This window comes from Asparagus officinalis, chromosome 3, assembly GCF_001876935.1.
Source record: "Asparagus officinalis chromosome 3, Aspof.V1, whole genome shotgun sequence".
NCBI lineage: Eukaryota > Viridiplantae > Streptophyta > Magnoliopsida > Asparagales > Asparagaceae > Asparagus > Asparagus officinalis.
Window position 1 is genome coordinate 33,240,894 of NC_033796.1, and position 26,936 is coordinate 33,267,829.

Consider the following 26,936-nt stretch of genomic DNA (forward strand, 5'->3'; position numbering starts at 1 on the left):
CACTGCTCTCTAAAGAGAGAAATCTCTCTTTATACTCAAAATTAAGACTTCTTGGCAAATTCTATTTCTATGTAGATCTAAATCCTAGAATCTCCCCTCTTGCATAACAATGAATTAAGCGCAATCTCCGAGTCCAAATCTGGACCATAGCTCTGCCTCCGAAAACCTCGATCGCGATGAATTCGCTGCTGCTGAAATCCTCCACAAGCGCCAGCTTTTAGTGTCAAAAAGAGGCATTGATTTACTTAGGGGTCAAGCTAGAAATCTGGTTAATTGTGGAAGAGTACAAAGGTAATTATACCAATTTACCACTAGAAGTCTAATGTTGTTTAAGTGTGAGGGTAGAAAGAAACAGTGTATGGAATTTGGGGGTAAATTTGCAAATATCAAGATTTGGAGGGTAAATTTGATTTATATGAATGATTTGAAGGGTAAATATGCACACACCAAAAAACCTTAAAATGTTGAAGCAGACAGGTGTAAAATAAAAATTAAACGTCAAGTTTTTGGGTTTACTTTTTATAGAGCTTATTTGTCTGTTTCACCCCTCAAGGGATGTCATGCGTTCATTACATTCTTTTTTTATTCTGTGTCAAGGGAAAGTCTTTAGTATAGCCCACCAATAGACATGCCAAATAACCTCAAATATGGTGCTGTGTAACACTAGTATTAGCATAAAAAAGCCTTTTCCTGTCTTCTACAATGGAAAGTAGATATCACAAAAGTATTTGTACTGCCTTTGTTATATTAGGTGTATTTGCAAAATCCAACTATATAATGTACTACTTCATTCAACATATTGTATAAGGCGATTAATATCACAATGCCCCATTGTGTATCCGTTTCATAGTTTTACCTCTTGGACTAATTTGTACACCTAGACTTGTTTCCTAATCTCTGGATGTCTCATGCAAGAAGGATGTAATGGAACAGAACAAGTAAAATGAACATCATGCATTTTGGTGCTCTTAACGTTTGGTTGTCATGTTCAAAATGCACTCTTCACTGGAGCAGCTAACCAAAGCTGCAATCTGGAGAAAAGGTAATATTACAAGAAAGAACATGGGAAATTTCAGATTCACTCGACCCGTATGTATTCCCAGCTTCATCACATTTCATGTCCTTTGTGACATGAGCTTTTGCTGCATCGAAAGTTATTTTGAATTAGTATAATGCCTTTTTAAGAAAACTTTAGTTCTAGCTAACATTCTGTTAGGGAGTTTGATAACTTCTATTATGCAAAGACGGTTATTGGTTTTTCTCGTCATTAACATTCATATCAAATGTATATAAACTGGGTTATATAGTGTGAGTGAAGCCATTATAATCAGATGTCCTGTGGTTCTGTTTGAGATATCACTTCCATATCAAACAGATTGAGCTGTCAAAGAGCTTTTTCAAATTTCAAGTCATAACTTTGAAGTATCTTCAAGCTTCTAGAAGTTTATCATTTAGTGTGCAATATTGTAAAACTGTTTCTTTCAAGTCATAAGTGAGATTGCTTTATTTTTAACTAACAACTGAAGGTAGTATGTTTCTTTCAGTTTATGGAGAACCATCTTTCAGTGATTCATGAGCTTTCTCGCACATTTCTTTTCATATTATCTGTAGCACCATTTTTCACTACATACACTACAAAATAAGAGGATACCCATGCCTTCAATAGGAGATATTTTCCCCTCTTCGAAGGAGATTCATGTACTGATAAATGTTATAAGCTCTCTAATAGAGAAATGGTACAAGCTCTCTAATCTGTTTTCAGTCAGATTTTGTTATTTATGATAAAAAATGGTCACCTTTATGGCTTTATATATTTGTTAAAATTTTTTAGAGAATGTTTAAATAATTCGATAAAGTGTTCTAAGTAATTCCGACTTAATCTATTGTTTGGCATTTTCCTTCCTGCAGGCAGTGGTGATCGAGGAGGTGGATTCCTTTATCTTTAGGCCACACATCGGACTACGAGCAAAGTATCAAGCTGTATGCTTCACATTATTTATACATTTTTTTGCCTTACTTAATATGTGTAGCTAGATTCCTTACTTACCCCTGCTGCCAAAAACCCCATAACACCTTTGTTAAATTGCCTATTCTTGATAAACATCTTATTAGCTTTTGCAATTTATGATTATACTTCTTACTCTTTTCCACTTTCTTGTACTGAGTATTGCTTTCTGTTTATTGCACCAACTGCTTGGTATCTATTCATGAACATCAAGTGCAGCTGTATTTTCATATTCCTCACAGATACTGCTATTCTGTTTAGCATGTTCAAGCTTTATTTCTAACTAGTATCTAGTTTTAATCAAAGGCTGACATACTGTTAACTGGCCTTTTTGCAGGTTAATTTTTTGAGCCAATTTTATCTTAGCAAAAAAGGAGATGGACCTAAAATAGCGAAGCGCTTGGTAGACGTGTACTTTGCACTTTTTAAGGTTGGTTTTTAGGTGTTCAAATTTGTACTTGCTTTCTAGAGGACTTGTCAATATGATGATTTCTGCATTTTTGTGATAAATATCTCCTTATTCTAGTTCACATGATTCTATGATATGTTATTTTTCTTGCTGTCAAATTATACCTTTATCAGACTTCATTGATAAAAAGATGAACATGATCCTATGTTATGTTACTCCTTGCTGTCGAATTTTCTCTTTGTCAGACTTCATTAAATATAAGATGAACATGCATTCATGTTGATGTATGCTGCATGGGTACTTCTATCATGAAGGCGTACACTTACCCAACATGTGTGTGTATAAATTTAAAACACTCTCCACACACTTTTTCGATGTGTATCCTACACTTTACATCCAGCTTTTGAAGCTTGTTAGACATGGGTCGTGCTCGTTTCATTCTTTACCAGTCTTTACCCAGTTCAGAACTATGATTTTAAGGTTACTAGTAAAGTGCTCATGCGTTGCACACTTGCACGTGAGCATACTTGTTTAACATTGAAAATTTTAAATGTGGACCGTAAAATGATGAAGTGAATCGATGAAGAACACTCGATTCATGTACCTCAGCTGGTTTAAATTTTACCAATATTCATGAAACCTAAATAAAGGACGTAATAAAAGATTTGTGTGCTAGGACTCTTAGCTAATTAGATTGGCCAATAGCCGGAGGGACCTGAATCTATAGGGTAATGAGATAAAAAAGGAGTCAATTCATATCATGTTTCAAATTTAAATACCTTATCAAAGTCTATACTAATCATCAACATTTGAAGCTGAAACAAAACATATAGATATAAAGAGTCGAATTTACTAAATAGTTGATATCCGACATGGACTAATAGGGCGAAAAAATTATAATCCTATGCATGAACAAACTTATTCTGTAAACAAAATAGCAACATTTAATATTAGAGATGAGATACACATCTTTGCTCAATTTACACTAATATTCAAGCTATTTAAGGAAATGCTAAATAATAAGAACTTTTATAAATAAATTTCTTAAACTTAAAGCTAAAATTGACATGTTGGGATGATTAAAATATATCATGCGAATAGGGACTTGTCACTAGTTGAAGTTCCGTAACAATTGCAAGAGACACTGATTATGTCGTTCATGTGCCTTTTATCAATCTCTAGTTCAAACCTTAGCATTGAATCATTGCGGTAGCATTTCCATAGAAATCTATTCAATCTTTATTGCCATCCCAAGCTATTCAATTCTCAAAAATAGAAGTCGGATGGTTGGAAGGAGAGGAATAGAGAGAAATAAATGAAAAATAAATATCATGTATAAAAATGAGTTATTAATTAGAAGGTAAAAAGTGAAAGCTTTAGAAGATATCAATTTAGTAATCAGGGTTTATTTATAATAAAAATATAATATTTATTTTGGATGCATGTGAATATGATATTGGTTGTAGTATTTATTCAATTTTTTTGTCTGAAATCACGATAAAAAAGTTTATTTTGTCTTTGTCACTGTAACATCAAAAGGGTAATAAAAATAGCCTAATGCATTCCTAATTGTGCCCCTACTTCATGATATTAGCATCATTGATTTTTTTGGTACAATGTGTTTTCAAATTATATTGTGAAATGCGTTTAGCGGGTTGAATTTGAAAAGTATTTAATCTATGAGATGTCAAGATACATTTGCTGGTTTCAGACTTTTTATAATACATTTTGAAATTCGAGTGAACCCAATGTATCAAAAAGAAAACTAATCATCAAATTGATTGTAGCAACTTAAATTATACCAAATTGTCTCATTTCTACAATAATCAAGCTTGGAAACACATTTTCAAAATTCTAATTGAATTATAGAGGAACATACCATGCTAACACATGCTTGAGGAAATTTGATCCTCGAAAGAAGTCATATTGTGCTCTGCTAAATTTTCCATTTTAATCCAAGCGGAGTTTTAGTTGAGTTTTTCTCTTGTAATTGTATGAATTTGACTTAGTAGGTATTATGGTGAGTGGAAGAAAATGTGGGAGCTAATTTATACTCAAGAGATGAAAGAGAAGTTAAATAAAAATAAAAAGTGTTGTTTGTTAGTTAATTTGGTTCGTAGTTTATACATTGATTCAAATTGAATTTTAAAGTCTAGACTCTACATCTTGTTATTATAATTATTTGATTAACTGTCTTATACTATTGTGTGACTGCTTGAGAAGAAATTTATAGTCTTGATTAGAAATGTTGGACTCATTAGCAACTGGTGCTCAAAAGACACAAAGCAATGAAGAATGAGGTGCACAATCCTCTAATTCTACCTCTTAGGTTGTCTCTACAAAACTCTTGTCCTCCCATAGCTTAAACTTTAATGTCCCTCAAAACAGTCGTTTCAACTTCTTAGAGAGGAGAGTAGGTCGCAAGCCCCCCGACATGCAATTAAGATAGCTCCAAAAGTGAACATTGACATTCTAAAATTCTAAATATAGACCTAAGCATTTGTCTGTTGTAGTATTAGATTATAAACTATTGATAATAATTATATTCTTGACCAAATATTTTGGGAGAGAGTAGGAGGTGCATTTAATAAAGAGTTATGGATAATTATTTAAGGATTACTTATAACTAATGGTATAATTGTGAATTATCAAATTTTGAAAGGGCAAAATAGGAAATCAAAAGTTTTTGACATGGATATTCTCTTTTATAAGTAGTATAGATTTGGATATCTAGGTAAAAATGAGTGGGGTTGTCCAATGTACATCTATACTATAATAAAAAAACATAAAAATAATATGGGAATTTTAATCCTAATAACGTGAATGAAAAATAATATTAATTGTGAAAATTATAATTTCAATACACACGCACTCGCGCATAAATACATATATGTGTCTCTGTACCCTGCCTTTTAGAAATTTGTCATGTCTCGTATCTGCAGCTATTCCCATCTTCATGCAACTTAGAATTTGGTTGATAACTTTGTATCTTTGGAGTTTGAACAGTACTTGGTTTCATCTGTCATCTTGTGAATGACCAAAGTTCTGTCCCTTTTAACATCTTGGAGCTATTCCTTCGGACAGGGGCTTCCCTGTGAGGGAACTTTTTCTTTTACTGGTCTACTGCTCAGACCTAGCATTGCTGCCTGGCCCATCACCTTGATATGATGCACTCCCCTTCAACATCCATATTCTCCAGTTTAGTGGATCCTCTTCTCGTCTTCCTCCCTGAGAACAGTCATCGCCAGCCATTGTCTGCTTCCTCCTTTTCAACAGTAATCTATCACTTCATTTGCTTTGTCAGTGAGGGAAAGTGGGCTACATGATATTTTAGTCTCCTAGAAAAGGCTATATATTGTTCGTGCGCCAAAAGTAAACTTATATGAATAAGTTCTCCCCAGTTCCTTGTCTTAGACTGATTTCATAAATTCATTTCTTCCGTATGCATTCACTCTTTTATGTTTAATGTTTTCTTGATTAGCCTCAGTATTTTGGGTAGCGAGAGACTGTAAGATTAGATGGGTGCTTAGGCGCTTGTAATGACAGATACATTTTTTGGAAAGTTATTCTGTCTGCACATTAAGGTGTTTCCCATCCTCGATCTTCTTCCCTTACCTATGCTCCTTTCAATGTGCTTCTAGTGTTTACCCTCCTAAGGTTTTAGTTTGTTTTTGTGAATGTGAATTTTTTTATTTTTGCTCATATTTCCTTACCATAGGTCTTGATCTTTAGTAGTGGCTGTGGTGTGAGTTCTGTTGCAAACTAATGTATCAGAAATAGATAGTTCCATAAGAAATTAATACCTCACCTTGCTTATATATTTTCTATTAGTTTTGCCGTTCCTTTTTTTTCCAATTATTAGGTCCTCTTTGAAGTTCTTTAGATGATAGATCCATACACTTAGAAAACTGTGATGTTACTTTTTCGCAATTGTGTAGGATATTGTATAAATGACTTGGCGGGCAAAGAAATGGAGTACTCTTATGGTCATTCACATTTCAGGTCTGTAATAGGTCCATATGCTTCTGATAATATATTACAATCCTGAGATGAACCTCCAGTAACATAATAATTTCCAATGATGTGACTGCCTGTGCTACCTAAAATTTTATATTCCATTAGCCATCTATGTGAAGACCTTTTTGCACATGTGTATTGGTGTTTCTATTTTATTATACATAATGCTTTTAACTGGCGATTTCACATTCTTGTTAATGCTGCTGATTCATTTCCTTGCCAACTTGTATTTCAGGTGCTCATTTCAGAGGCTGGTGATGGCAAAAAGCATAAAGACTGCAAATATGATAAGCAAAGTGGCAAAAACAACAAGAGAAATGGAAAGAATGAAAGCAATAAGAAGCAGCAAATTCCAGAGTCCCATGTTGAGATGGATTCTCGTCTTTTATCGGCACTACTAACTGTAAGCATATGGTGTGCAAAATATTTTTTTTCTTAATGGAGCTCTGTATTAGCTTCACAGCTGTAACTTATAGGTCTTCCCCCGAGAAAAGTTGGTGTGTCTAACTGTGGGCACGAAACTCATGACTATCCTCCTGTTCCTGTTTGCAGACTATGAGTAGTTGTAAGGATTCAAATTTGTAGGCCCTTTTTATAATTGACTGTGACAAACCTTCCCAATTTAGCCTAGGATTGGGCGTCTCTGTGTGCATACAAGCATGTGTTTCTTCTGTAGAAGTGGTACCTATGGATTCCAAGATACAAATGTTACTAAAATTCGATGAGAATTTTGTTCAGTAATTTCCACAAAATTGTGATGGCTTTTTTTAATTTCTGTAGCGCCTTGTGATCTATTCTTGCAGTTTCATTTGCAACTTAGCTTGTGGAACTTAAGCCTGCACCTGACAGCTCCTATTGACTCCAAGATCTCAATTTCTTGCAATAATTGTCCTTCTGATATTATTTTTCTGTTTATGTTTGATATGCTTTCGCTGCGTGCATATGCAAAAAAAGCTTTCCTTGCATAAGGATCTGATATTTATATCGTGTTCTACAGGGAGTTAACAGAGCATTTCCTTATGTGTCAAGTGATGAAGCTGATGATATTATAGAGGCCCAGACGCCACTTCTTTTCAGATTGGTAAGTCATTAGACTCATAACCTGGATATTGCAACCAGTAATGTTAAGATTCAACTTTGCGTCAGGACAATTGTCTCGTCATTTTTCAATATTGTTTCCTATATATGCAGGTCCATTCTGAAAATTTTAACGTAGGGGTTCAGGCATTGATGCTTCTATATCAGATTTCTTCGAAGAATCAGATTGCAAGTGACCGTTTTTATCGTGCCTTATATGCTAAACTTCTAATTCCGGCTGCTGTGAATTCCTCCAAAGTAATTCTTTTTTCATTTGCATACTACACGAGCCATGATATCCAATTTTTTATATGAATGTAACCTGATTCTTAATTCCATCCATAGGACAAGGCAATACGGCTTTCAAGCCATAAGCTGTTGGGTATTGCATTTAAATATACAGCTTTTTTGTCTGTAGTCCTCCCATACATGATTGCAGTTTCATCAAATAAAACTCCAATTCTCCCTATCTCTAAATATAAGTACGAGCCCAGGATGGATTTAACAAAACTTGCTTACCAGTTATGATTTAAGCACAGAGTTCCTCTATTCAGAAAAATCAGTTTGACGTCCAGGACAACCAGTTTCTACTAGTGCTCTCCATTATATTTGTCTAAAATTACAAGGCTTAGGAGTGGCTTGAACGGGTTAACATCTGGGATTTGAGCCTGATTCCTGGACAAGTAATTCCATCTTGGTGAATGATTTAATTTTGTCAAGAATGGTGGCCGCAACTAGTGGTATTTTGGTAGTGGTTTCGGAGGTGGTACTGTTGCGGTTGTTATACTCTAACTACAATCCATCTTAGGACTTTTGGCTAGAGTTGGCAGCTAACTCTTGTAGTGAAACAGGGCCGTGAAGTTTCATTTTCCTTTTCCTTCAAAAACAGTAGTTTTTCCATACTTTAATTTTATTTCCCCCATATCTGCTTGGCTGATACTAAGGCTGAACACACACGCATATGCACACACATTTGTACTCGGCCTCGTATTATCTGTATGTCTACATTTGATATTGCAGTCGGAAATGTTTCTTGGGCTATTGGTCAAGGCAATGAAGAATGATATAAACTTGAAGCGAGTATCTGCCTTTGCAAAGCGCCTTCTGCAGGTTAATGCAACATCTTAATCTTTTTATTGCAGTTCCTTTATTGGATACCCGAATGATTTGCTTTAGATAGTTGTGAATATATACTTTCTCTAAATGCTTTCAACATTTACTATCGAATACTGCTCTATTAACTGGGGTGCCTAAATAAGAAACTGCCTTTTTATTAAGAAAAGAAGAAACCAACGATGCTCGCCTGCAGTGTTGTAGCCCTGTACATATGACAATGCTTCTATTTTTTTCATTTTTTTTATGACTTCTTTGCACACGAGTTTATTTCTTGCATATTTATGTTTGTAAATTCTTGCTTATCTACTGTTGTTCCATGTAGTTAACTTCAACTTGGCATGGCAAACAATAGTACCACTTAGAAGCAGTATAGATTTTTTATGTGTTATGTCTATGACATGTTATTATGCAATAAATATGCACGATCTTAACGCAATTATAATACTGAGATGTGCAGGTCGAATATAATTTCACATGTTACACGTCAAACATTTAATAGAAGCCTTCACAAGAATATGGTCCAACCAATATACAGTTGACTTAAGCCTGGAGTTGCTTCCATCAAAATCTGACATAAGATAAAAGTATTCGAAAGGTGTATGATATGTCAACTACTAGTCATTGATGCTGTTGATGTGAAATATGGTCTCGTCATTCAGTGCAGAGGCTGCACTTACCAAACATAACTTGTTGTTTATATTTCTCCTTTTCTGGGAGCTGAATTGCACAAATAAGAATTATTTTAATTGTGAGCCATTCATATCCTGTTGCAAACACACTTGGGAATTCTTTTGGCTACTTCTTACCATGTCCTTCTCATTATTTTAGATTAGGGTTTGTGCTTGCCTTTGGATTAAGTGTCAAGATCATTATACTTGTGGTGTTTTGTAAAAAAGGACTGTAGAGACTAACCTCTCATATTGACCTGATTCTGACCCCCTAGTCTGCCTCATGCATCATGTGGAAGGCAAACCAGTCGATTATCCATTGTAGTTGGCGTCATTATATATTATTTAGACACTTCTACCTCTTAGGGGCGTGGAAAAAAATGACTGTTCAGGGTAGGAACCAGAAGGACAATATAAGGGGACGTATGTTTATGAACTTCTTATAGGGGGTTTTAAAATTTCCACAAGTAAATTTTGGAGGGTTTGGGCTAGCTCATGCCCTCATGTTCCCAACTAGCTGTCTCTAGCTATGTTCCTCGTGTAATATGTGAGGACTTGTGGTTCAGTCTTTGCATAACCGTGCTAGGAGTTCTTGTCTTCTTGAAACATGACTGCTTTAGTAACTAAAGAAATATGACAGCAAGCTTCCTGATGGCTTCTGTTACTCTAGATTTCTCGTACTTCACCTGTGATTGTGGTTTGCTTATAAGGAATACCATATCCCTTCTCTGTCAAATCAGCCCTTTACAAGGTAAAGGAGAGAAAGCAAACAATTAATGGCCCCAGGGCTTTCCCCCTTCCTTTGGCTGCACACTGTAACCTGTGTGAATTACTTGCATCAGACACTAATTATGTTTCTAATATGATCCAGGTTGCACTGCAACGACCCCCTCACTATGCCTGTGGGTGCCTATTCTTACTGTCTGAGGTTCTTAAGGCAAAGCCACCTTTGTGGTATGTTGTTTAAGAGAGAATTGAATAAGGCATATAATACGAATTTATAATCGTTCGTCTGCCTATGGAGTTACGAGTTATTGAAATTGAAGGTGGTGTTGATTTGCAGGACTATGGTGCTCCAAAAGGAGTCTGTGGATGATGAGCTTGAGCACTTTGAGGACATCAAAGAAGACCCTGAGGATGTAGGCAATCCTCCATCTAGCAACTCAACAAATCCGGACGAAATTGCAGTGTCACAACGTTATGGAAACTCAAAGCTTTCAAACCACAAGGAGGATCACAAATACGACAGTGATGATTGTTTGAATGTCGGGTTAAGAGCAAATAGTGTTAATAACGGAAAAGCAGAAAAATCTCAAGTACCAGTTGAAGTTTCTGCACTACCTGCTGGTTATAATCCACGACATAGGGAGCCTTCGTACTGGTATCTATCTTTCTAAGCATCTCCCTTTTTTCTACTTTAAGAATTACTGAGAACCCCAAAGTTTTCACTAACGTCTCACCTAAATATCATATTGCTCTTAGTCATAATAATACCACTAGAAGTTTTAGTGACCATGCATTTTGATACCATATGTTTATCCGAGAAAATGACGTCAAATAGATGTATATGCAAAAGAATCAGTTGTAACTGATTCTTTTGTGCTTTCTTGAGTAGTAGGAATCACATATTCTCCTTCTCTACCTTCAATTATTATAAAACTCTCTCAAACATTAATTCAAAAGGGAACTAGAATCAGCTATAAGCTAGAAAGAAAAAGAAAAGAAAAGAAAAGAAATTGCTCTGTTTGTCATTTTTAAAATGTTGTCAGAACTCTTCTCAGTGCACCTAGGCATTTTTAGCAAAATCAGTGGTTTGTCTGTTTATGATCTGCTTTTGCTAAAAGCTGGCATCCACATATGCCTACCTAATAAACCAACCACATTCATTCAAAGAAGTGCAATACAATCCTCCAGAAACCCACTGCTTGGTAGCAATAGCTTAGCTATATTCTTCTGTTGTCTATAGTGGGACTTTATGGACGTTTGGTTTAGTTCTCATTCATGTCAAATATCAGTTTAATCTACTTTTGTACTTTCCAAGTTACCTTTTATGTTCTCTGGTTGATATGTTGAGTCGTTGACTGCCTTAACAGCAATGCAGACCGTGCAAGTTGGTGGGAGCTAACAGTTTTAGCTTCGCATGTGCATCCATCTGTGGCAACAATGGCCCGGACCCTGCTCTCAGGGGCCAACATAGTTTACAATGGTGATCCTTTGAATGACCTGTCACTTAATGCTTTCCTTGATAAGTTGATGGAGAAAAAGCCAAAGCCAAATAAGAAAGCAGAGGGTAGATGGCATGGTGGATCACAGATCGCACCTGCAAGAAAGGTGTACTCTCTTAACCAACAATTTTCCTTCCCATACCAACTATTAATCTTCATGTGAAGTGAACTGCATAGCAGCATTGCCTGTAAATTTTTTGTTTATAATTAGTTTGACTATGTTGCTTTTTGCTTTAGTTTTTGAGTAGTTATAAATAGACTTACAAGAGTTTTGCTACTTTTGCGCTGCTGCTGCAAGACACAAAAATGTGGGGTCCTTTGGAGATTGCAATGAGAAAATATGAGTTTCCGTAGTCCCCACATTTCTCTTTCTTGTAGTACAATAGTAGGGCAACTCGTGTAGTTTAGTTAATATTTTTCTTTAATTTTTATTCACGAATGTTATTTCAGCTAGTGCGAACATATCTTATTTTTTCCCATAATTGCTTTGCATGTCAGGAAAGAATTGGTGAAGTACTAATAACTTGGAATTCATTATCTATATATATTTCTATCATCTGAAAGAACTTTTTTTATTGCCTTAGCCTGCTTGCCACATAAATTCTTCTGTTGCTATATTCACTTTATAGGATTTGTACGCTAGTTTTCAGTTTTCTTTTTTCTTGTTTATTTGGTTCTAATCTCATTTTTATGTCCTGTAATATTCAGCTCGACATGAACCATCACCTGATAGGGAAAGGTATACTAGAGCTTGCTGAAGAGGATGTGCCTCCAGAGGATATCGTCTTCCATAGATTCTACATGAACAAAACAGGATCCTCAAAGAAACCAAAGGCGAAGAAGAAAAAGGCCTCAGAAGATGATGCTGCTGCTGAAGAATTGTTATTAGCTGCAAGTGATGAGAGCGATGAGGAGGAGGAGATTGATAACATGCTTGGGACAGGACATATTCCTTTAGCAGAAGAGGGTGAAGGGGAATATGATTATGATGATCTCGACAGAGTAGTCGATGAGGATGATGATGACTTGCTTGGAAATGAAAGTGATGCAGAAACCAGCGAACCTCAATCTAATGCAAAAGAACATAGTGGCAGTGAGAGTGATGATGGTGTTGCGGCTGCTGACAATGATGATGATGATGGTAATTTTGACATGATACTGGGAAGTGATGATGGTGAAGATGTCGATGTGAATGAACCCGGGGGCAGTGATGACAGTGAAGATGATAAACCCACTAAGGTCAAGGGCAAGAAGAAGAGGAAATTGGAAGTCAAGAGCCGACCATCTCCATTTGCTACTCTTGAAGAGTATGAACATCTTATGACTGATAACAAGGAAAGCAGTAGGAAGAGGCCTAACTTGCCGAAGAAGAAGAAGAGGAAGACGTCCAAAGTCTAAATTATGTGTATTTAATGTGCAATTTCTGTGGTGGCAGCGGTTGGATGTTACATGGAAAACAAAGGAGTTAGATATAGAAGAGTGAGATTTGACGATGTTGGATGCCGTAGGAAAATGAGCAAACTGTGGAAGCAACAGCAAGAAACTTGATGTGTGAGTGTATAAGCATCTCTTGCACGAACATTGTGGAGGTTGTGGGAGCATCTGTTTGGAGAAGAGGGTAGGGGAGTGCCATTAGTTGATGGAATTTTGTTTACTTTTTCTCTGTAACTTTTAATTCACCTGCTATATCAAATTATTTAACAGATTTGTTTCTTAAAGTTTTTTGTGTACGATGCTTTGACAGCTTGATTATTACTATATGCGGTCAGCAACCGTGGGTCATCCGCTTAACCCTATTTGCTACTGTCTTGTAATGTAATATAATTGTTTTCCCAATTTTTACGAGATAGTTGTCTTGAAATTTTCAAATGGTACATCAAGATGAGTTATACTACTGAAAACGAGATCTATTTCTGTAGTTTATGCGGTTTAGCTTATTGGTCGACAAACTAGTTCCCATCCAAGCGTTGTTTAGGGGCTGTTTGTTTGCCTAAAAAAAAGAGGGAAATCAAAGAAAAGGAAACTTATTTCTAAGAAAAATAGGTTTTGGGATTGTTTGGTTAGCTAAAAAAAGAAGGAAATCAAAGAAATGGAGATGAGATGAGATGAGTTGTCACCTTATTATAGGATGATGTGAGTGATTTTTTAAGAAAACTTGTTTTGATGTTGTTTGGTTGGCGGAAAAAAAATAAGGAAATGAATTATAAGAAATCTATTTCTTGTAATAGGTTGTTTTCTTTTGTTTGGTTATTTCTTAAAAATAAGAAAATAAATGAGAGGAGATGAGTTGTCATTATATTATTGGATGATGTGACTCACACTTAAGGAAATTGTTTTCCTAGCTTTTTGGGAGGAAAACAAAGAAATGAAATGTTAATGAGATGAGATGAGTTGTCACAATCTTATTGGATGGTGTAAGTAATTTTTAAATATGAGATGAGATGAGTTGAGTGATGTTGTGGATGAAAATAATATTTTATTAGATGTGGTGGATGTGATGGATAAGTTGTTGGATGAAAATAATATTTTATTAGATGTTGTGGATGAGTTGTTGGATAAAAATAATATTTTATTAGATGTTGTGAGTGAGTTTTAGGACAAATTTTCAAAACCAACCTATTTGGACATTTTATTGCAAAAAAAGACCTGTTTTCCATTTATTTAGAGAAACCGACCTGGTTTCAGCACTGTCGCTGAAACCAGGTCGGTTTTTCTAAAAAACTTTACGAAACTTCACGGAAGTTCAACTCCCGTGAAGTTTAGTATGTTTTTAAACTTCACGGGAGTTGAACTCCCGTGAAATTTACTTCCCCCAATAAACTCCACGGGAGTTCAACTCCCGTGGAGTTTGTTCTATTGTTAAAACTCCACGGGAGTTGAAATCCCGTGGAGTTACAGGCCAAAATCGCTCTCTGCGAAATTTGCACTGCAACTTCACGGGAGTTCAACTCCCGTGAAGTTGCAGGTTTTACAAAAACATGCGAAATTTGCACTGCAACTTCACGGGAGTTCAACTCCCGTGAAGTTGCAGGTTTTACAAAAACATGCACAACATGCATACATCTACTTATTTAACTCATATATACAACTATTTACATGTTGACAATAATTACTGCAATATATATATTATTTAAACACGCACGGGACAAACAATACGCAAAAAGATCACATATCGAGCTATAATTGATCCATAAAAGTATAGTATTTGAAAATTCATACAATTTACAAATTTTAACAAAATAAGTTCAAATACAACCTAATATAGCTCCTCTCCTTCCTCTCCCTCTCTTCCCCCTCCCCCTCGCTCTTCCCCGCCCCCCGCGCTGATGAGCCTCGACTATCTGAGTATCCGGCTGTGTGTGAGGCTGCGAAGTGCCGGCTCCATCAGCATGTGAAGTGCCGGCTCCATCAGCATGTGAAGTGCCGGCTTCATCAGCATGTGAAGTTCCGGCTCCATCAGCATGCGAAGTGCCGGCTCCATCAGCATGCGAAGTGCCGCCGTCATCGTCACGTGGCCGTCGGCGCCGAGTGTACGCTTGCCCAAATGATCGAGACATGTCCTCACGGCCTGCGAACTCGTCGACGTGAGTCTTATGAAACACCTGTGCTATGGTCTTCTTGATCCTGCCGAGGAGCCCTAACACCACATGATCCTGAATCTCAGGCACGGTCGCATCAATATCAGCCTGAATGCTATCAAAAGCACGGACCTGTAAGGTAAATAATTCATTAAGTACCAACTCAAGAAAAAAATATTATAATTTAGCTTAGAAACTTACGTAATCTCTCTCGTTCATCCCACTAGGGATGTAACTGTCTGTCGGTGGCCGTGGCATGTGTCCAGCTAAGGGCTGTGGGTCACGTGTGATCCATCTACGTGTGATACCCCAATACCAACCCATATACGCGGTATAGTCAACAGCTGTGGGCCTCGTATCCTGGATGAAATCCCACCTGTGAGCCCACCTGTCTATGTAGGCCGCACGGACTACGGCCCAATCAGTTCGGTGCGATGTAGGGCGTCGCTGACGATTGATCTGCTCGACAGGATCTGGAATATGCTGAGAGAGTGTAAACTGCCGTAGCACACGGTCCGGTACATGCATCTCTACGATCTCCCAACAGATCAATGGAACTCTGGCTCTCCACAAGTCGGGACTATCTCGGCAGATAGGTGCAAGAGAATGTATATCGAGCTCCGGCGGTGTATAGGGTCTCCACTTGAACTGAAATAAAATAAAAAATTTATCAGTATCAACAACAAAACTATAATATTCATAACGACTTGAGATTTATATTTACCTGTTCGTGTTGGAGACCATCAAGCTCATTTCGGTAAAACTCACGATGGCGCGTCGCTGATCGGTACTTAGCGTACCGCACGTTATACCTATATGTAGAATAGAGAATATATAAGTACAAATTCAGTATAAATAAAATTTGTGTGTACAATTATACCTGTACGCCAAAGGAAACTGCCCCTGTAGGTCACGGTGCACAAGTAAAGTAGGGCGTCCAATATGAATGCGCTCCCATGACCAAATCTGTATCAACGTACAGCATCCCTTGAATTCTTTATTCTGCATCAGAGATACTCTACTCAATTCTCGATACAAATATGCCAACACCGCACTGCCCCACGATAGTGCCCCGCATACACCAAAATCCTCCAGCAGTGGCAGCCATCGTGCATGTACGAGAGTCTTGCTCGCATCAGGAAATAGTACGCACCCTATCATGTGCAATATGTATGCACGAGCATGAAACTGGAGCGTCTCATCAGAGGCATCCTCTGGTATGTCGCCCTGAAATGTCTGACGAAGCCACGATAGCTTCATCGCACCACTCCTCAAGTCGGGAACCTGTCCAAGAAGCCGGGCACATACCTCGGGCCAACTATGATCATCGGTGCCCGTAACTGGCGGCCCATCGATCCGGAGCCCAAGAATGACGGCCACGTCCTGTAAAGTGATGGTGCACTCCCCTATATGCATGTGAAAGGTGTTGGTCTCTGGCCTCCACCTCTCAATCAAAGCAGTGATAAGCGGCCAATCAAGCCTGATATATCGAACCGTCGAACACTCCCAAAAACCAGCCTGAGAGATCAGCGCTAGAACTCTCTCATTCTCAATGACCCAACCTGAATGGTTCTGGGAATGCTCGATCATGGTGATATCAGGTACGGGCTGCACGTCAAAAAGAATTGATTAAGTATAATGCGAAAAATTAAAATTAGTGCCAATGCTAACTAGCATATACAAAAGATGTTTTACCTGTCCTGAGCCAATATAATCTGAAACGTGGCTCGCCTGGAGGGTCAAAACGTCGGGGCGTCTCGGTCCCGGATCCATAATGAATATAACTGAGAATTATATTAGAAGACAATGCTCAATGTGTTAGATCTTTTTGTTAAAATACTCATCTAGTTATATATAAACAACAAACGAATGCGCAACGTGAAGAAAGCAATAACTTGAAACCAAACATTAAATTTATATAACATAGTACGATACAAATGAGATACAGAAACAAACAACTCACGGAACTGCTACAAATTACAATCACAAATGACACACGGAAACAAACACAGAACGAAACCCCTAGCATTTAACAATCACAAATGACATACGGAAGAAAACACAGATCGAAACCGCTACAAATTACAACATCAACGCCTAATCCTAACTGGACAATTATACGAAGCCACGATAGCTTCATCGCACCACTCCTCAAGTCGGGAACCTGTCCAAGAAGCCGGGCACATACCTCCGGCCAACTATGATCATCGGTGCCCGTAACTGCCGGCCCATCGATCCGGAGCCCAAGTATGATGGTCACGTCCTGTAAAGTGATGGTGCACTCCCCTATACTCAAAGGAGGTAATATCAGTGGCCCGTCTTGTGTCCAATATCGACTATCATATGGTGGACGAAAACACTCTTTGTATGTTTGTCGATAGTTGTAAGTAGAATACCAAGCCTCGACGAACTCATAGTGTGAAATCCTCGCACCACCTTGTAGATCAGAACAAGCCGCGACAACATGTGAACAAGGAATCCATTGTAATTGCGGTACGTTGCAAGTGCACGTACACGAGTGATCCACTAACATGTTAACTTTATAAGAGCGATTTTCTCTATGTGATATTCCCTCAATGACTTCCCATTCATTAAAACTGTATCTTACGACATGAAAGGATCGAGCTTGTACAATCCGAGCCGCTAACATTTCATCATTTTCGGTGTGAGCTCCGAGCGAATATTTTCACCAAGTTCACGACGTCGTAGAAAGAAGTTATTAAGTCTGTAGAATGTTTTAGCAACTAGTGACTGTATTGGCATACCGCGTGCTCCCCTGAGCACGCCATTGAAACTCTCTGAAGCGTTCGTAGTCATCATACAGAACCGTCTCCCGCCATCTTCACATAAAGCCCACTTATCAACATTGTGTGGTCCCAAACTAGTTTCGATCCAATCATGTGCAGCTCGGGAGATAAACTTAATCCTCTCTCGTATTTGGTCATAAACTAATTTTTCTGTTGCACAGCCGGCTTGCCAAAGAAGATCTTGAACCTGACCGTTTCCAAATTTCTTCTTGAAGTTGTCCCTAATATGTCGCAAGCAATAACGATGTGCATGTGGCTCTGGGAAATGACGTTGGAGTGCTCTTGGAATTCCTTTCATCCTATCAGATATGAATGTAATCGGCCGCGCACCCACACTAGGGATATGATATCTAATGCATGCAAAAAACCACGCCCAATTCTCTGTGTTTTCAATATCAACCACTGCAAACGCCAAAGGAAACAAACCGCCATCCGCATCAACTCCGGTGGCAACAAGCAAAACTCCTTTGTACTTGCCGTATAAGTGGGTGCCATCAATGCTAAGAAGAGGACGACAATGTCGAAAACCCTCAATACATGGCCCAAATGCCCAAAATACACCGGTGAATCGCCGATCTCCGCCATCAACGGGGTCCGAAGATACTTCGTAGACAGTTCCTGGATTTTCTCTTTTGAGTGCTTCAAGATAATGAGGTAAGATCTCATATGATTTATCCCAATCACCGAATATTTTTATCATCGCCTTCCTCCTAGCATTCCAACACTTGTGATATGATACATCCAAGTTGGTGGCTTTTTGCACTAGAAGACGAATATCTTTCGGCCTTAGATCAAAATCCTCCCTCAGATGCGGTAAAATCAATCGATATATGAAGGAAGAGGATGCATTCTTGTTATTCATCTCTAATCGAGGATTGCTACAAGTGTGGAGTCCGTTGTATGCCGTGATTTTGAATTGCCCGCCTACTCTTACACCGGAGCGTGAATTAAGCTTCCACGGACATTTCGCATTGCCGTCGTGGTGTCCACCAATATCTTCATCATCGCCATCTTTGCGATAGAAACAAACCGCATTATAGCTTGTAGTATTATTTTTTGTTGGCCTAAACTTGACATTTTTTGCAATGGCGTACGAGCGAAGCGCATAGATCAATTTCTCCTTGCTCTCATATAGATCTCCCTTCGCGAATGAGAAGTCCTCGCCCTGTGTATCATGACCGCTATTAGTGCCAATAGGAACACTTTCCATCAAGGAGTTATCGATCCATTCTTCTCCTTAAAGTTCATCGGGCGGCGGATCCTCTAAGACAACATACTCATTATTAGCATAACACCCATCAATGTGGTGGTTGTCCCCTTCATCACGATCTATCAAGGTCATGCTATCAATTTGTAAGCCCTCCTCTTCATCATCATTCTCAGATTCAACACTTGCATTATCTTCTTGAACTCCCATGTTAGTATCGACCGCATTCGAAGTGCCCACAAGCGAAGGACCGCTCATATATTGTGATTGTGTCCAACCTTCATCTTGTTGAGGAGATAAAAAGCCAACGGAATCAACATCAGGGTCCTCCAACATGCGGGAAAACATTCCATCATAATTCAACGATTTGCCCAAATTCCTTTGATGTTTTTCAATGAACAATTCAATCGAACGCTTCTCGTCATGTAAGACTCCAATAAGACTCATATACAAATTCATATACTGATTCATATACCGATGTCATACATATGTACCAACACTATTTTTTACATTATTGATAATTTACCCTCTAACTCGACAAAATAATTTAAGTTTTCTTCACATAATTCATAAAATTCACAATTAAATTCTCAAATCTAATTGATGTCATATAGCACTAATTTTTAGATTTTTTAATTGATGTCATATAGCACTAATTTCATAACTTATTCATAATGAAATTCTAAAATCGACAAAATTATTGATAACACAATTTTTTTAAAATTAATTAGATGTCATACATATGTAGTAACACTATTTTTTACATTATTGATAATTTACCCTCTAAATCGACAAAATTATTTAAGTTTTCTTCACATAAATCATAAAAATTTCACAATTAAATTCTAAAATATAATTTTTTACATGTAATCATCATTAAATAGCGAGAAAATACAAGAAATTAAGAGAAAATCTAATTTTGGGAGAAATTTACCCTCAAATTGTCGAAATCCGGCGAACTTGACTGTTCCGGCGGTCGGAATCAACGGCAAACGGTCGGAATGGAGTGCTGGCGGTCGGAATCAATGGCCGGCGGTCGGATTTGGGGGGCTGGGGTCGGAAACGACGTGGACGGCGGCGGAGAGAAGTTAGGGTTTGGGGGCGGTTGCGGGGAGAGAGAACTGAGGTGGGGAGGGGTCTGGCGCTTCGGTTATATAGGCCGCAGCTTCACGGGAGTTCAACTCCCGTGAAGCTGAACTCCCGTGGAGTTTATTGGGGGAAGTAAATTTCACGGGAGTTCAACTCCCGTGAAGTTTAAAAACATACTAAACTTCACGGGAGTTGAACTCCCGTGAAGTTTCGTAAAGTTTTTTAGAAAAACCGACCTGGTTTCAGCGACAGTGCTGAAACCAGGTCGGTTTCTCTAAATAAATGGGAAACGGGTCTTTTTTTGCAATAAAATGTCCAAATAGGTTGGTTTTGAAAATTTGTCCGTGAGTTTTATGGATGGAAATGTGTGAAATTGTACTTTTTTGAGATTTCTTAGTTTTCATTTCTATTTTTTGGTTTTTTAGGAAATAACCAAACAGGCCCTCATTGGAATTTCTTCATCCGGTCTTGTTGCATAAACAGTAAGCAGCAAAAAAATTAAACCGTACTGACCCCTCGCAAAAGAACTCTCATCTCCCAAAACATTTCAGTAGCGCGTGACCAGGCAGAACTCTCCTCTGTGAATCCTGTAGCTGATTATGAGGATGAACAAATTGGTTTCGATTTCCGAAAGCAGCCTAGAGCTCAAGCCAACTGTTTGTACATACTAAAGATCAATACAGACTTTTTTTTGGTCCTCAAATACGAGCGCAAAAGAACCGATGATAAACAAAAGATACCATTTTTTTCATTAAAGGAAAAACTAAACAATAAGATTCCCATTACTGTGCAGATATCTAGACAACCTATATCTACCTTCGCAATCATCTTATTTTGCATTCCACGCATTCTTTTTTACCTTCTTAAAGGAAGCAAAAGTGTGGAAAAAAACTATAGCTCTCCATATTTCACATTGAGAAAACATCTTAGCCTTTTGATTCGTCTTTGCTCCAATCAGGTCCCTGCCTTCCAAACCCTATCTCACCATCAATAAAAATAAAAATAAAAATAAATCTTTCCTCACAAAAGTAAGAAGGCAATGATGTCTTGGCACATTTCTGTCTCTAAGATGGACAAACTCAATCCAGACTGCCATGTCGCCGAGACTCACTGCCATCTTGCTGAGACTCGCTGCCATCTTGTCAAGGCGAGACCTGGAAGACCCCCCCTGTACTTGAAAACTGGTCCCAGTTTCTCCTCATGCTGCAAATTAAAAACTCGGTTAGAAATAAGAAGCCCCATTGAAAAGCAGAAAAGTATTATTTAAAAAAAACTAGAGAGCTTTATTTTACCTTCTTGACAAAAGACTCAATCTCCTCAGCTGTTAAGGCATCCTCCCCAGCATTTTCGCTCCATCCAAGTGACTCCAAGAAAGCTTTTTCTTCCTCATCCGGAGCAACTAAGGCTTCAGGTTCTTCATTGCACACGTTCTCATTGCCATTCTCAGCCACTGAAGGCTCTAAACCAGAATCTGAAGTAGCAAGAAGGTTCTTTTCCTCACAGGCAGAAGCTGCACAAACTCCAAATATCTGCTCATTTGACTTCATCACTGAACTAGACATTGTTGACTCAGATGAAGATGATGACATGGCAGAGCTCACTTCAGAATCAGAATGATGATGCAATATACAGTTTTTCTTTTCTGCTTGCTTTCGGAGGGAATTAAAGAAGTTGTTTCTGTCCTGTGACAAAAGAGGTTTCTTCTCGCCTCCTAAACCATTAGCTTTGATTTTTGCACTGACTGGCATTGACTTCAGTTGAGGAAGTGATACTGAGGAAAGACCACCAACTGATGTTGCCAGTTTGCTGGTCATAGTTACTGGCGGTCCATCTTTGAGAGTAGTAGAGGTGCCATTCTTCTCTCGATTGAGGACTTGAAAATTCCCAGCCTGAGAAGTCTTTACAATGTCAGGCTTTGTAGCAGGCAGCCGTTGGCCATGATTGACCAGTTGAGATGAAGTCTGCTGTACCTTGAGAGCAACAAGCTCACCGTTTCTTGCTCCTTTGGCCTTTGATTTCTCTGAAGCATTGACAACCTGAAACATATACATCATTATAGAAATGTTAATTTAGAGTTTTAGAAAGGCTATTGAAAATCCCAATAATAACAGTTAACAGGATATTCTTCAGCATGTCATTAAGGTAGAAATACTAACATGAAAAAAGGAGAACTTGAGTCAGCAGCAAGGAAGACTTTGTCAGGTACGAACCGTGCTTCTCTATTTTCTTTCAACGTTAACGATATAATCTACTCAACAAAATACTAGAACCAGAAGTTCATGTGCAAACAATATAATCTACTCAACAAAATACTAGAACCAGAAGTTCATGTACAAACAATATAATCTACTCAACATAAAAATACTAGAACCAGAAGTTCATGTGCAAGTAGTAGCATGACCTACAGCTAAAATTTTCTCTGCAGGGGAGTCTGTTGGCTGAGAGAACTTGAAACAAGGCTTCCATAAATTACAATTCAACAAATAAACTACAACCCTACCCTGCGGCTCTGCCTAAAAGGGGAAGCTGGCAAAGCTAAGGTGGTCCTCTAAATCCATAGTAGTCAAACTGAAATTAAGCTAAATAGTACTTCAAAATATCTATCAGAAAGAAGTTGGTCAAACTGAAATTAAGCCAAATGTAACTTTAAATTATTAGTTCTTGCAGGGCTTGCCCTAAGCCTGGACAAAGAAGAATGGGGCTGCATTAAGTGGCTACTAGCTAGCGTCCTCAAAACTCAAGCCAGGTCCCTGTAAAATCTAAAGAAAGACTTCGAGAAATAAGAATAAAGATTGACCACAGTATTCATTCCTCCAGAAAATTTCAATCAGTTGCAGATTTTAGAAAACCAACACACTCTAGAGTCAGGATAGAGCTGCATTAAGTAGCTAGTGTCACACAAAACTCAAGCTAGGTCCCTGTAAAATCTAAAGAAAGATTGTGAGAAATGAGAAATAAAGATTGACCAACAGTTTTCATTCATCTAGAAAATTTCAATCAGTTCTGGATTTTATAAAAGCAACATACTCTAAAGGTACTTGAAGTTGCCAGGAAGATGAAAGTGATACATATATAAATAACTTTAAGATGTCAATTTCATCAGCATATTGGACACCTAGATGAAAAGGGATGAACTCGTGAAACATACTTCCAAGCCCACCACCCATGTATCTATATGCACGTAATCAGTAACACATTATAGTCTGCCATAAAAAATTCTGATTACTTATGTGTCCAGTGTTTGTATTGCTCCTAGTCAGAAACTTAGGAGATCTCCGTCAGCACTTTTAACATAAATGGACAATTTAACCATCCGCATGCAACTTGCAAAGTCGCCGTCCTCCTATCAAACAAACTTTAACAATAATTAAATGCAAGACTGGTTTAGCTGCAGATTTAGAAATATACAAACTATTAAAGTACTTAATATTGCTAGTATTGCTTGTCCTACAGTCCACGTATCGACCAACCAACTTAACCTCAACTTTCTTCCTCTCTACGACTGAAGCAAACATGTTGAAGAAAGAAACATATGATACTATGATAAACCAGTCAACATTTACTATTGACAAAGCAAATATATGAGAACAAAAGAACAAATCGCCACTATTCTTTCCACACTGCAGGTTGGTCATTAGGTTCTTTTAGTAGCCATTCCTCATAAAACCAACAGTATTTGTTGGGTTCTGGATTTAATTTTATCCACAATAACATTCAATTTCTAAGGTTTTGTAGAAAAATCTCTTCAGATTTCCACATGCACCAAAGCATACTCTTCAAAACATCCTGGACTCTTGACCCATAACAAAACTACAAAAAACATCATAATGACCATAACACAACCATAAAAATGTTATTTCAAGTAAAGGACCCCGCACCTGCGTAAATGCAGTAGTTTTCTCAGTGTAGAGGTAATTGATCTATACCATTTATTGCAAAAATAGATGGAACAATAAGGAAACCATAGAAGTTATATGCCCGCAACATCTATACCAACCCAATGTTGCATTCATTATCTATTACTCAATCATAACAAAAAGTAAAACATGGCTGACAAAAAGAGCATTGCCAACAGACTACAAGGAAATCATGAATAATGTTTTCATACAAAACTATGTAACATCTATAGAGTTTTATCTAAGCTCTTACTGGTATCAGCTTGTTGTATTGCATAAGAGCCAGTTCCTTGAGCTTTTCATCCTCATTGGATAACTGCAAAAAAATGTAAAATTAAAATTAGTGAAATATAAGTCTATAAAAATAAAATAAAATGCTACATTACCTGGGGTGCAGTACGAGCCCTAGCAGGTGCCTGAGCTAATGTTTCAGCCATGCTTAAGCCTGTCGCAGTGCCGGACCCAGTAAATGCCATACCTGCAGTAGTCTGCAGGGAAGATGAATTTGTGTCTCCATTGCCTACGCCTGCAGCAGGTGCTTCTACCAAAGCTGATGTCCAGCCATCAACACCCATAACAGCTGAAATGCCTATAGGAAGGTTGTTAATGGCCGTGCTGATGGTAGGAGAAGAAACCCGACCAACATCAAAAACTCCCTGCTTCTCTTCAGCACCAAGCGATGGGAAGTCTCTCTCAAAGGAAACCTTACTAAACCCACCACTTAAACTTCCCGTGGAAAGAATTCCATTGCCTGAACCAAACCCTGGACTTTTGGGCAACGACTCAACCCTCCGTCCTGATACCATGGACTGAGATCGCCTCAAAGTGTCCTCAGCCCTTCGCAGCATTAACGAATCAGTGTAGTCATAGTAACCATTATCTAATAAACTATCCCTATCTCGATTCCTTTGTCTATCTCTATATCTATCCCTTTCATGATGACTCCTACCAAAACTACTATAACCACGTGTCAGTGTAGAACTATCCTTGTCATGGCTTACAGAGCCATTATTGCTGACACTCCTCCGGAAGGATGATGATGATGATGCACGGGGAGCATCATAATCGCAAACACTCACTGACAGTCTGTTTCTTGATAAAGACCCGGTATTATGTTCATCTGTGATCATCATAATCGCAAACACTCACTGACAGTCTGTTTCTTGATAAAGACCCGGTATTATGTTCATCTGTGATCAAGATTAACATCAAATAAAAAAAACAGTCTGTTTCTTGATAAAGACCCGGTATTATGTTCATCTGTGATCAAGATTAACATCAAATAAAAAAAACAACACAAGAACTAGAAAATGTAATATACAAGACAACTTGCACATTGTTACGTTGATTAGCAAGATATAAGGATAATTCACAATGAGCCCCTCGTCATGTTCTTCAGTGATCAAAGTAAACATATAGAAAATGCGTGTGAAACGCTAAAAATAACAAACTATATGCATGTAACCGATGTACCATAATTTAATGCACGGTACAACTTCAAATTATTAAAAGTTGATTAATGATTAACCAAAAAAAGGCGACATAAGAATAATTCACAATGATCCCATAATTTATGTTCTTCAGTGAATCCAAGCAAACATATCAAATATGGAGGATAAACGCTAAAATTGTAAACTACATGCATGTTTTCAATATAGCATATTGATACTATCACCAAAAGCTATCAATACATACGCTAATCAGTGAAACAAGAGCAGAACAATTAAATAGAAAAAAGTAGACAATTATACCTGAATGGGAAGAAGACCCTGCTGCTTTCAACCACTGTGGAGCTAAAGTCGGCTCACCTCGATCCATAACAAGCACAGAAAAGCATCATCCATTCAACAAAAAGAAGAGAAACCCCACTTAAAGAACTGCCTCAAATCTACTCCTCTCCCTTGTAAATAACTCGATGCCCATTAATTCTGTACAAATAGAAAAACCCGGAACCCGAGAAGATTCCAAGATCAAGAAAGTGAGAGCGGGGGGGGGGAGGGGGGGGGGCAAACTCCAACAGCTTCTGCCTGAGTCTTTACGAAACCCTGCGAAAGTTTTCGGAAGAATCCCCAACTGGGTCCAAAAATCAATCGACAAAATTAGCGTTCAATTGGGTCTACGAATCCACAGCCGAACCCGAAGAAAATCAGGCGGCGGCCCCTCAACAGGCCATCATAATCAACCCAAACCCTAGAGAAAGAGAGAGCCACTAGGATGCGTCCATCACGGCAGAGATCCAAAAATTCGCGCAAAACCCAAATATAGAAACCCTAAAAGAGTTAAAGAAGCGATCGAAGGGGGAAAAACCCTAACCCTCGTTTTTTCAGAGAGAGAGAGAGGGAGAGAGAGAGAGAGAGGAGGCGGGTGCGTTTCTCGCGTTGGCTGGCGCTGTATTTTATCTGAGAGAAAGATAACGGAAATTTTAGAGCGAGAAAGAGAGAGAGAGAGAGAGAGAGAGAGAGAGAGGAGAAAATAGAACAAAATCTGTGATTTTAATTTCTCGGCTTCGTGGGTTTTTTTCTCTTGTTTTTTATATCTATATTCAGTCGCTGCCCTTGAGTTGTAGAGAGAGAGGAGACGGTTGGGATTTGCTGGGGCGGAGGGAAATAGAGAGAGAAAGAGAGCGAGGAGAGAGAGAGAGCAAGGGAAATTTAGGGGTGAGAAAATTGTGCTTGTATTGTTGGAGAGAGAGAGAGAGAGAGGATTGTGGGCTGGGCCTTGCTTGGGGGAGAGGTTGCCTCGGTTCTTCCTCATGTGGAATAATCCCAACCCTAGCCAAAAAAAAGTTTTTTTTTTTTTTTTGTGTTAATCGTGCAACTTTGATTTTAAGAGGTCAAAGGTT

General features: G+C 38.2%; 4 protein-coding genes across 4 annotated transcripts in view; 1 reads left to right on the plus strand and 3 right to left on the minus strand.

Moving 5' to 3' along the window:
- Positions 1–13,362, plus strand: part of LOC109833701 (CCAAT/enhancer-binding protein zeta) — a 24,224-nt gene extending 10,862 nt beyond the window's left edge. Inside the window, exons 7-16 of the mRNA XM_020401479.1 lie at positions 1,909–1,980; positions 2,343–2,435; positions 6,667–6,834; positions 7,429–7,512; positions 7,623–7,766; positions 8,529–8,618; positions 10,164–10,246; positions 10,356–10,673; positions 11,386–11,623; positions 12,226–13,362. Coding sequence (XP_020257068.1) covers positions 1,909–1,980; positions 2,343–2,435; positions 6,667–6,834; positions 7,429–7,512; positions 7,623–7,766; positions 8,529–8,618; positions 10,164–10,246; positions 10,356–10,673; positions 11,386–11,623; positions 12,226–12,915 — 1,980 coding nt within the window. The 3' untranslated portion in view covers positions 12,916–13,362. The remainder of the gene's footprint in view (positions 1–1,908; positions 1,981–2,342; positions 2,436–6,666; positions 6,835–7,428; positions 7,513–7,622; positions 7,767–8,528; positions 8,619–10,163; positions 10,247–10,355; positions 10,674–11,385; positions 11,624–12,225) is intronic.
- On the minus strand, positions 14,763–16,631 carry LOC109834919 (protein MAIN-LIKE 1-like; the record flags this gene model as incomplete). The annotated part of the gene is made up of 4 exons (XM_020402933.1): positions 14,763–15,227; positions 15,297–15,743; positions 15,820–15,907; positions 15,976–16,631. Coding segments are annotated over 4 exons (1,656 nt in total), but the record flags the coding sequence as incomplete, so codon positions are not given.
- Positions 17,739–19,112, minus strand: LOC109834920. The gene has a single exon (XM_020402934.1). The coding sequence runs from the start codon at positions 19,110–19,112 to the stop codon at positions 17,739–17,741; it is 1,374 nt and encodes a 457-aa protein (XP_020258523.1).
- On the minus strand, positions 21,306–26,722 carry LOC109834922. Its single transcript, XM_020402935.1, has 6 exons — positions 25,846–26,722; positions 24,481–25,214; positions 24,348–24,410; positions 22,169–22,234; positions 21,491–22,087; positions 21,306–21,401 (listed from the first exon to the last, which is right to left on the minus strand). Exons 1-6 carry the CDS (start codon positions 25,910–25,912, stop codon positions 21,306–21,308), a joined length of 1,623 nt encoding a protein of 540 aa, XP_020258524.1. The 5' UTR covers positions 25,913–26,722.

Coding starts and splice junctions, on each gene's coding strand:
- LOC109834920 (XM_020402934.1), bottom strand. CDS start 19,112: ATGGAAAGTGTTCCTATTGGCACTAATAGCGGTCATGATACACAGGGC.
- LOC109834922 (XM_020402935.1), bottom strand. CDS start 25,912: ATGGATCGAGGTGAGCCGACTTTAGCTCCACAGTGGTTGAAAGCAGCA. Junction 22,235..24,347: donor AATACAACAAGCTGATACCA/GTAAGAGCTTAG, acceptor TATATGTTTCAG/GTTGTCAATGCTTCAGAGAA. Junction 22,088..22,168: donor GTGAGCTTGTTGCTCTCAAG/GTACAGCAGACT, acceptor AAGACTTCTCAG/GCTGGGAATTTTCAAGTCCT.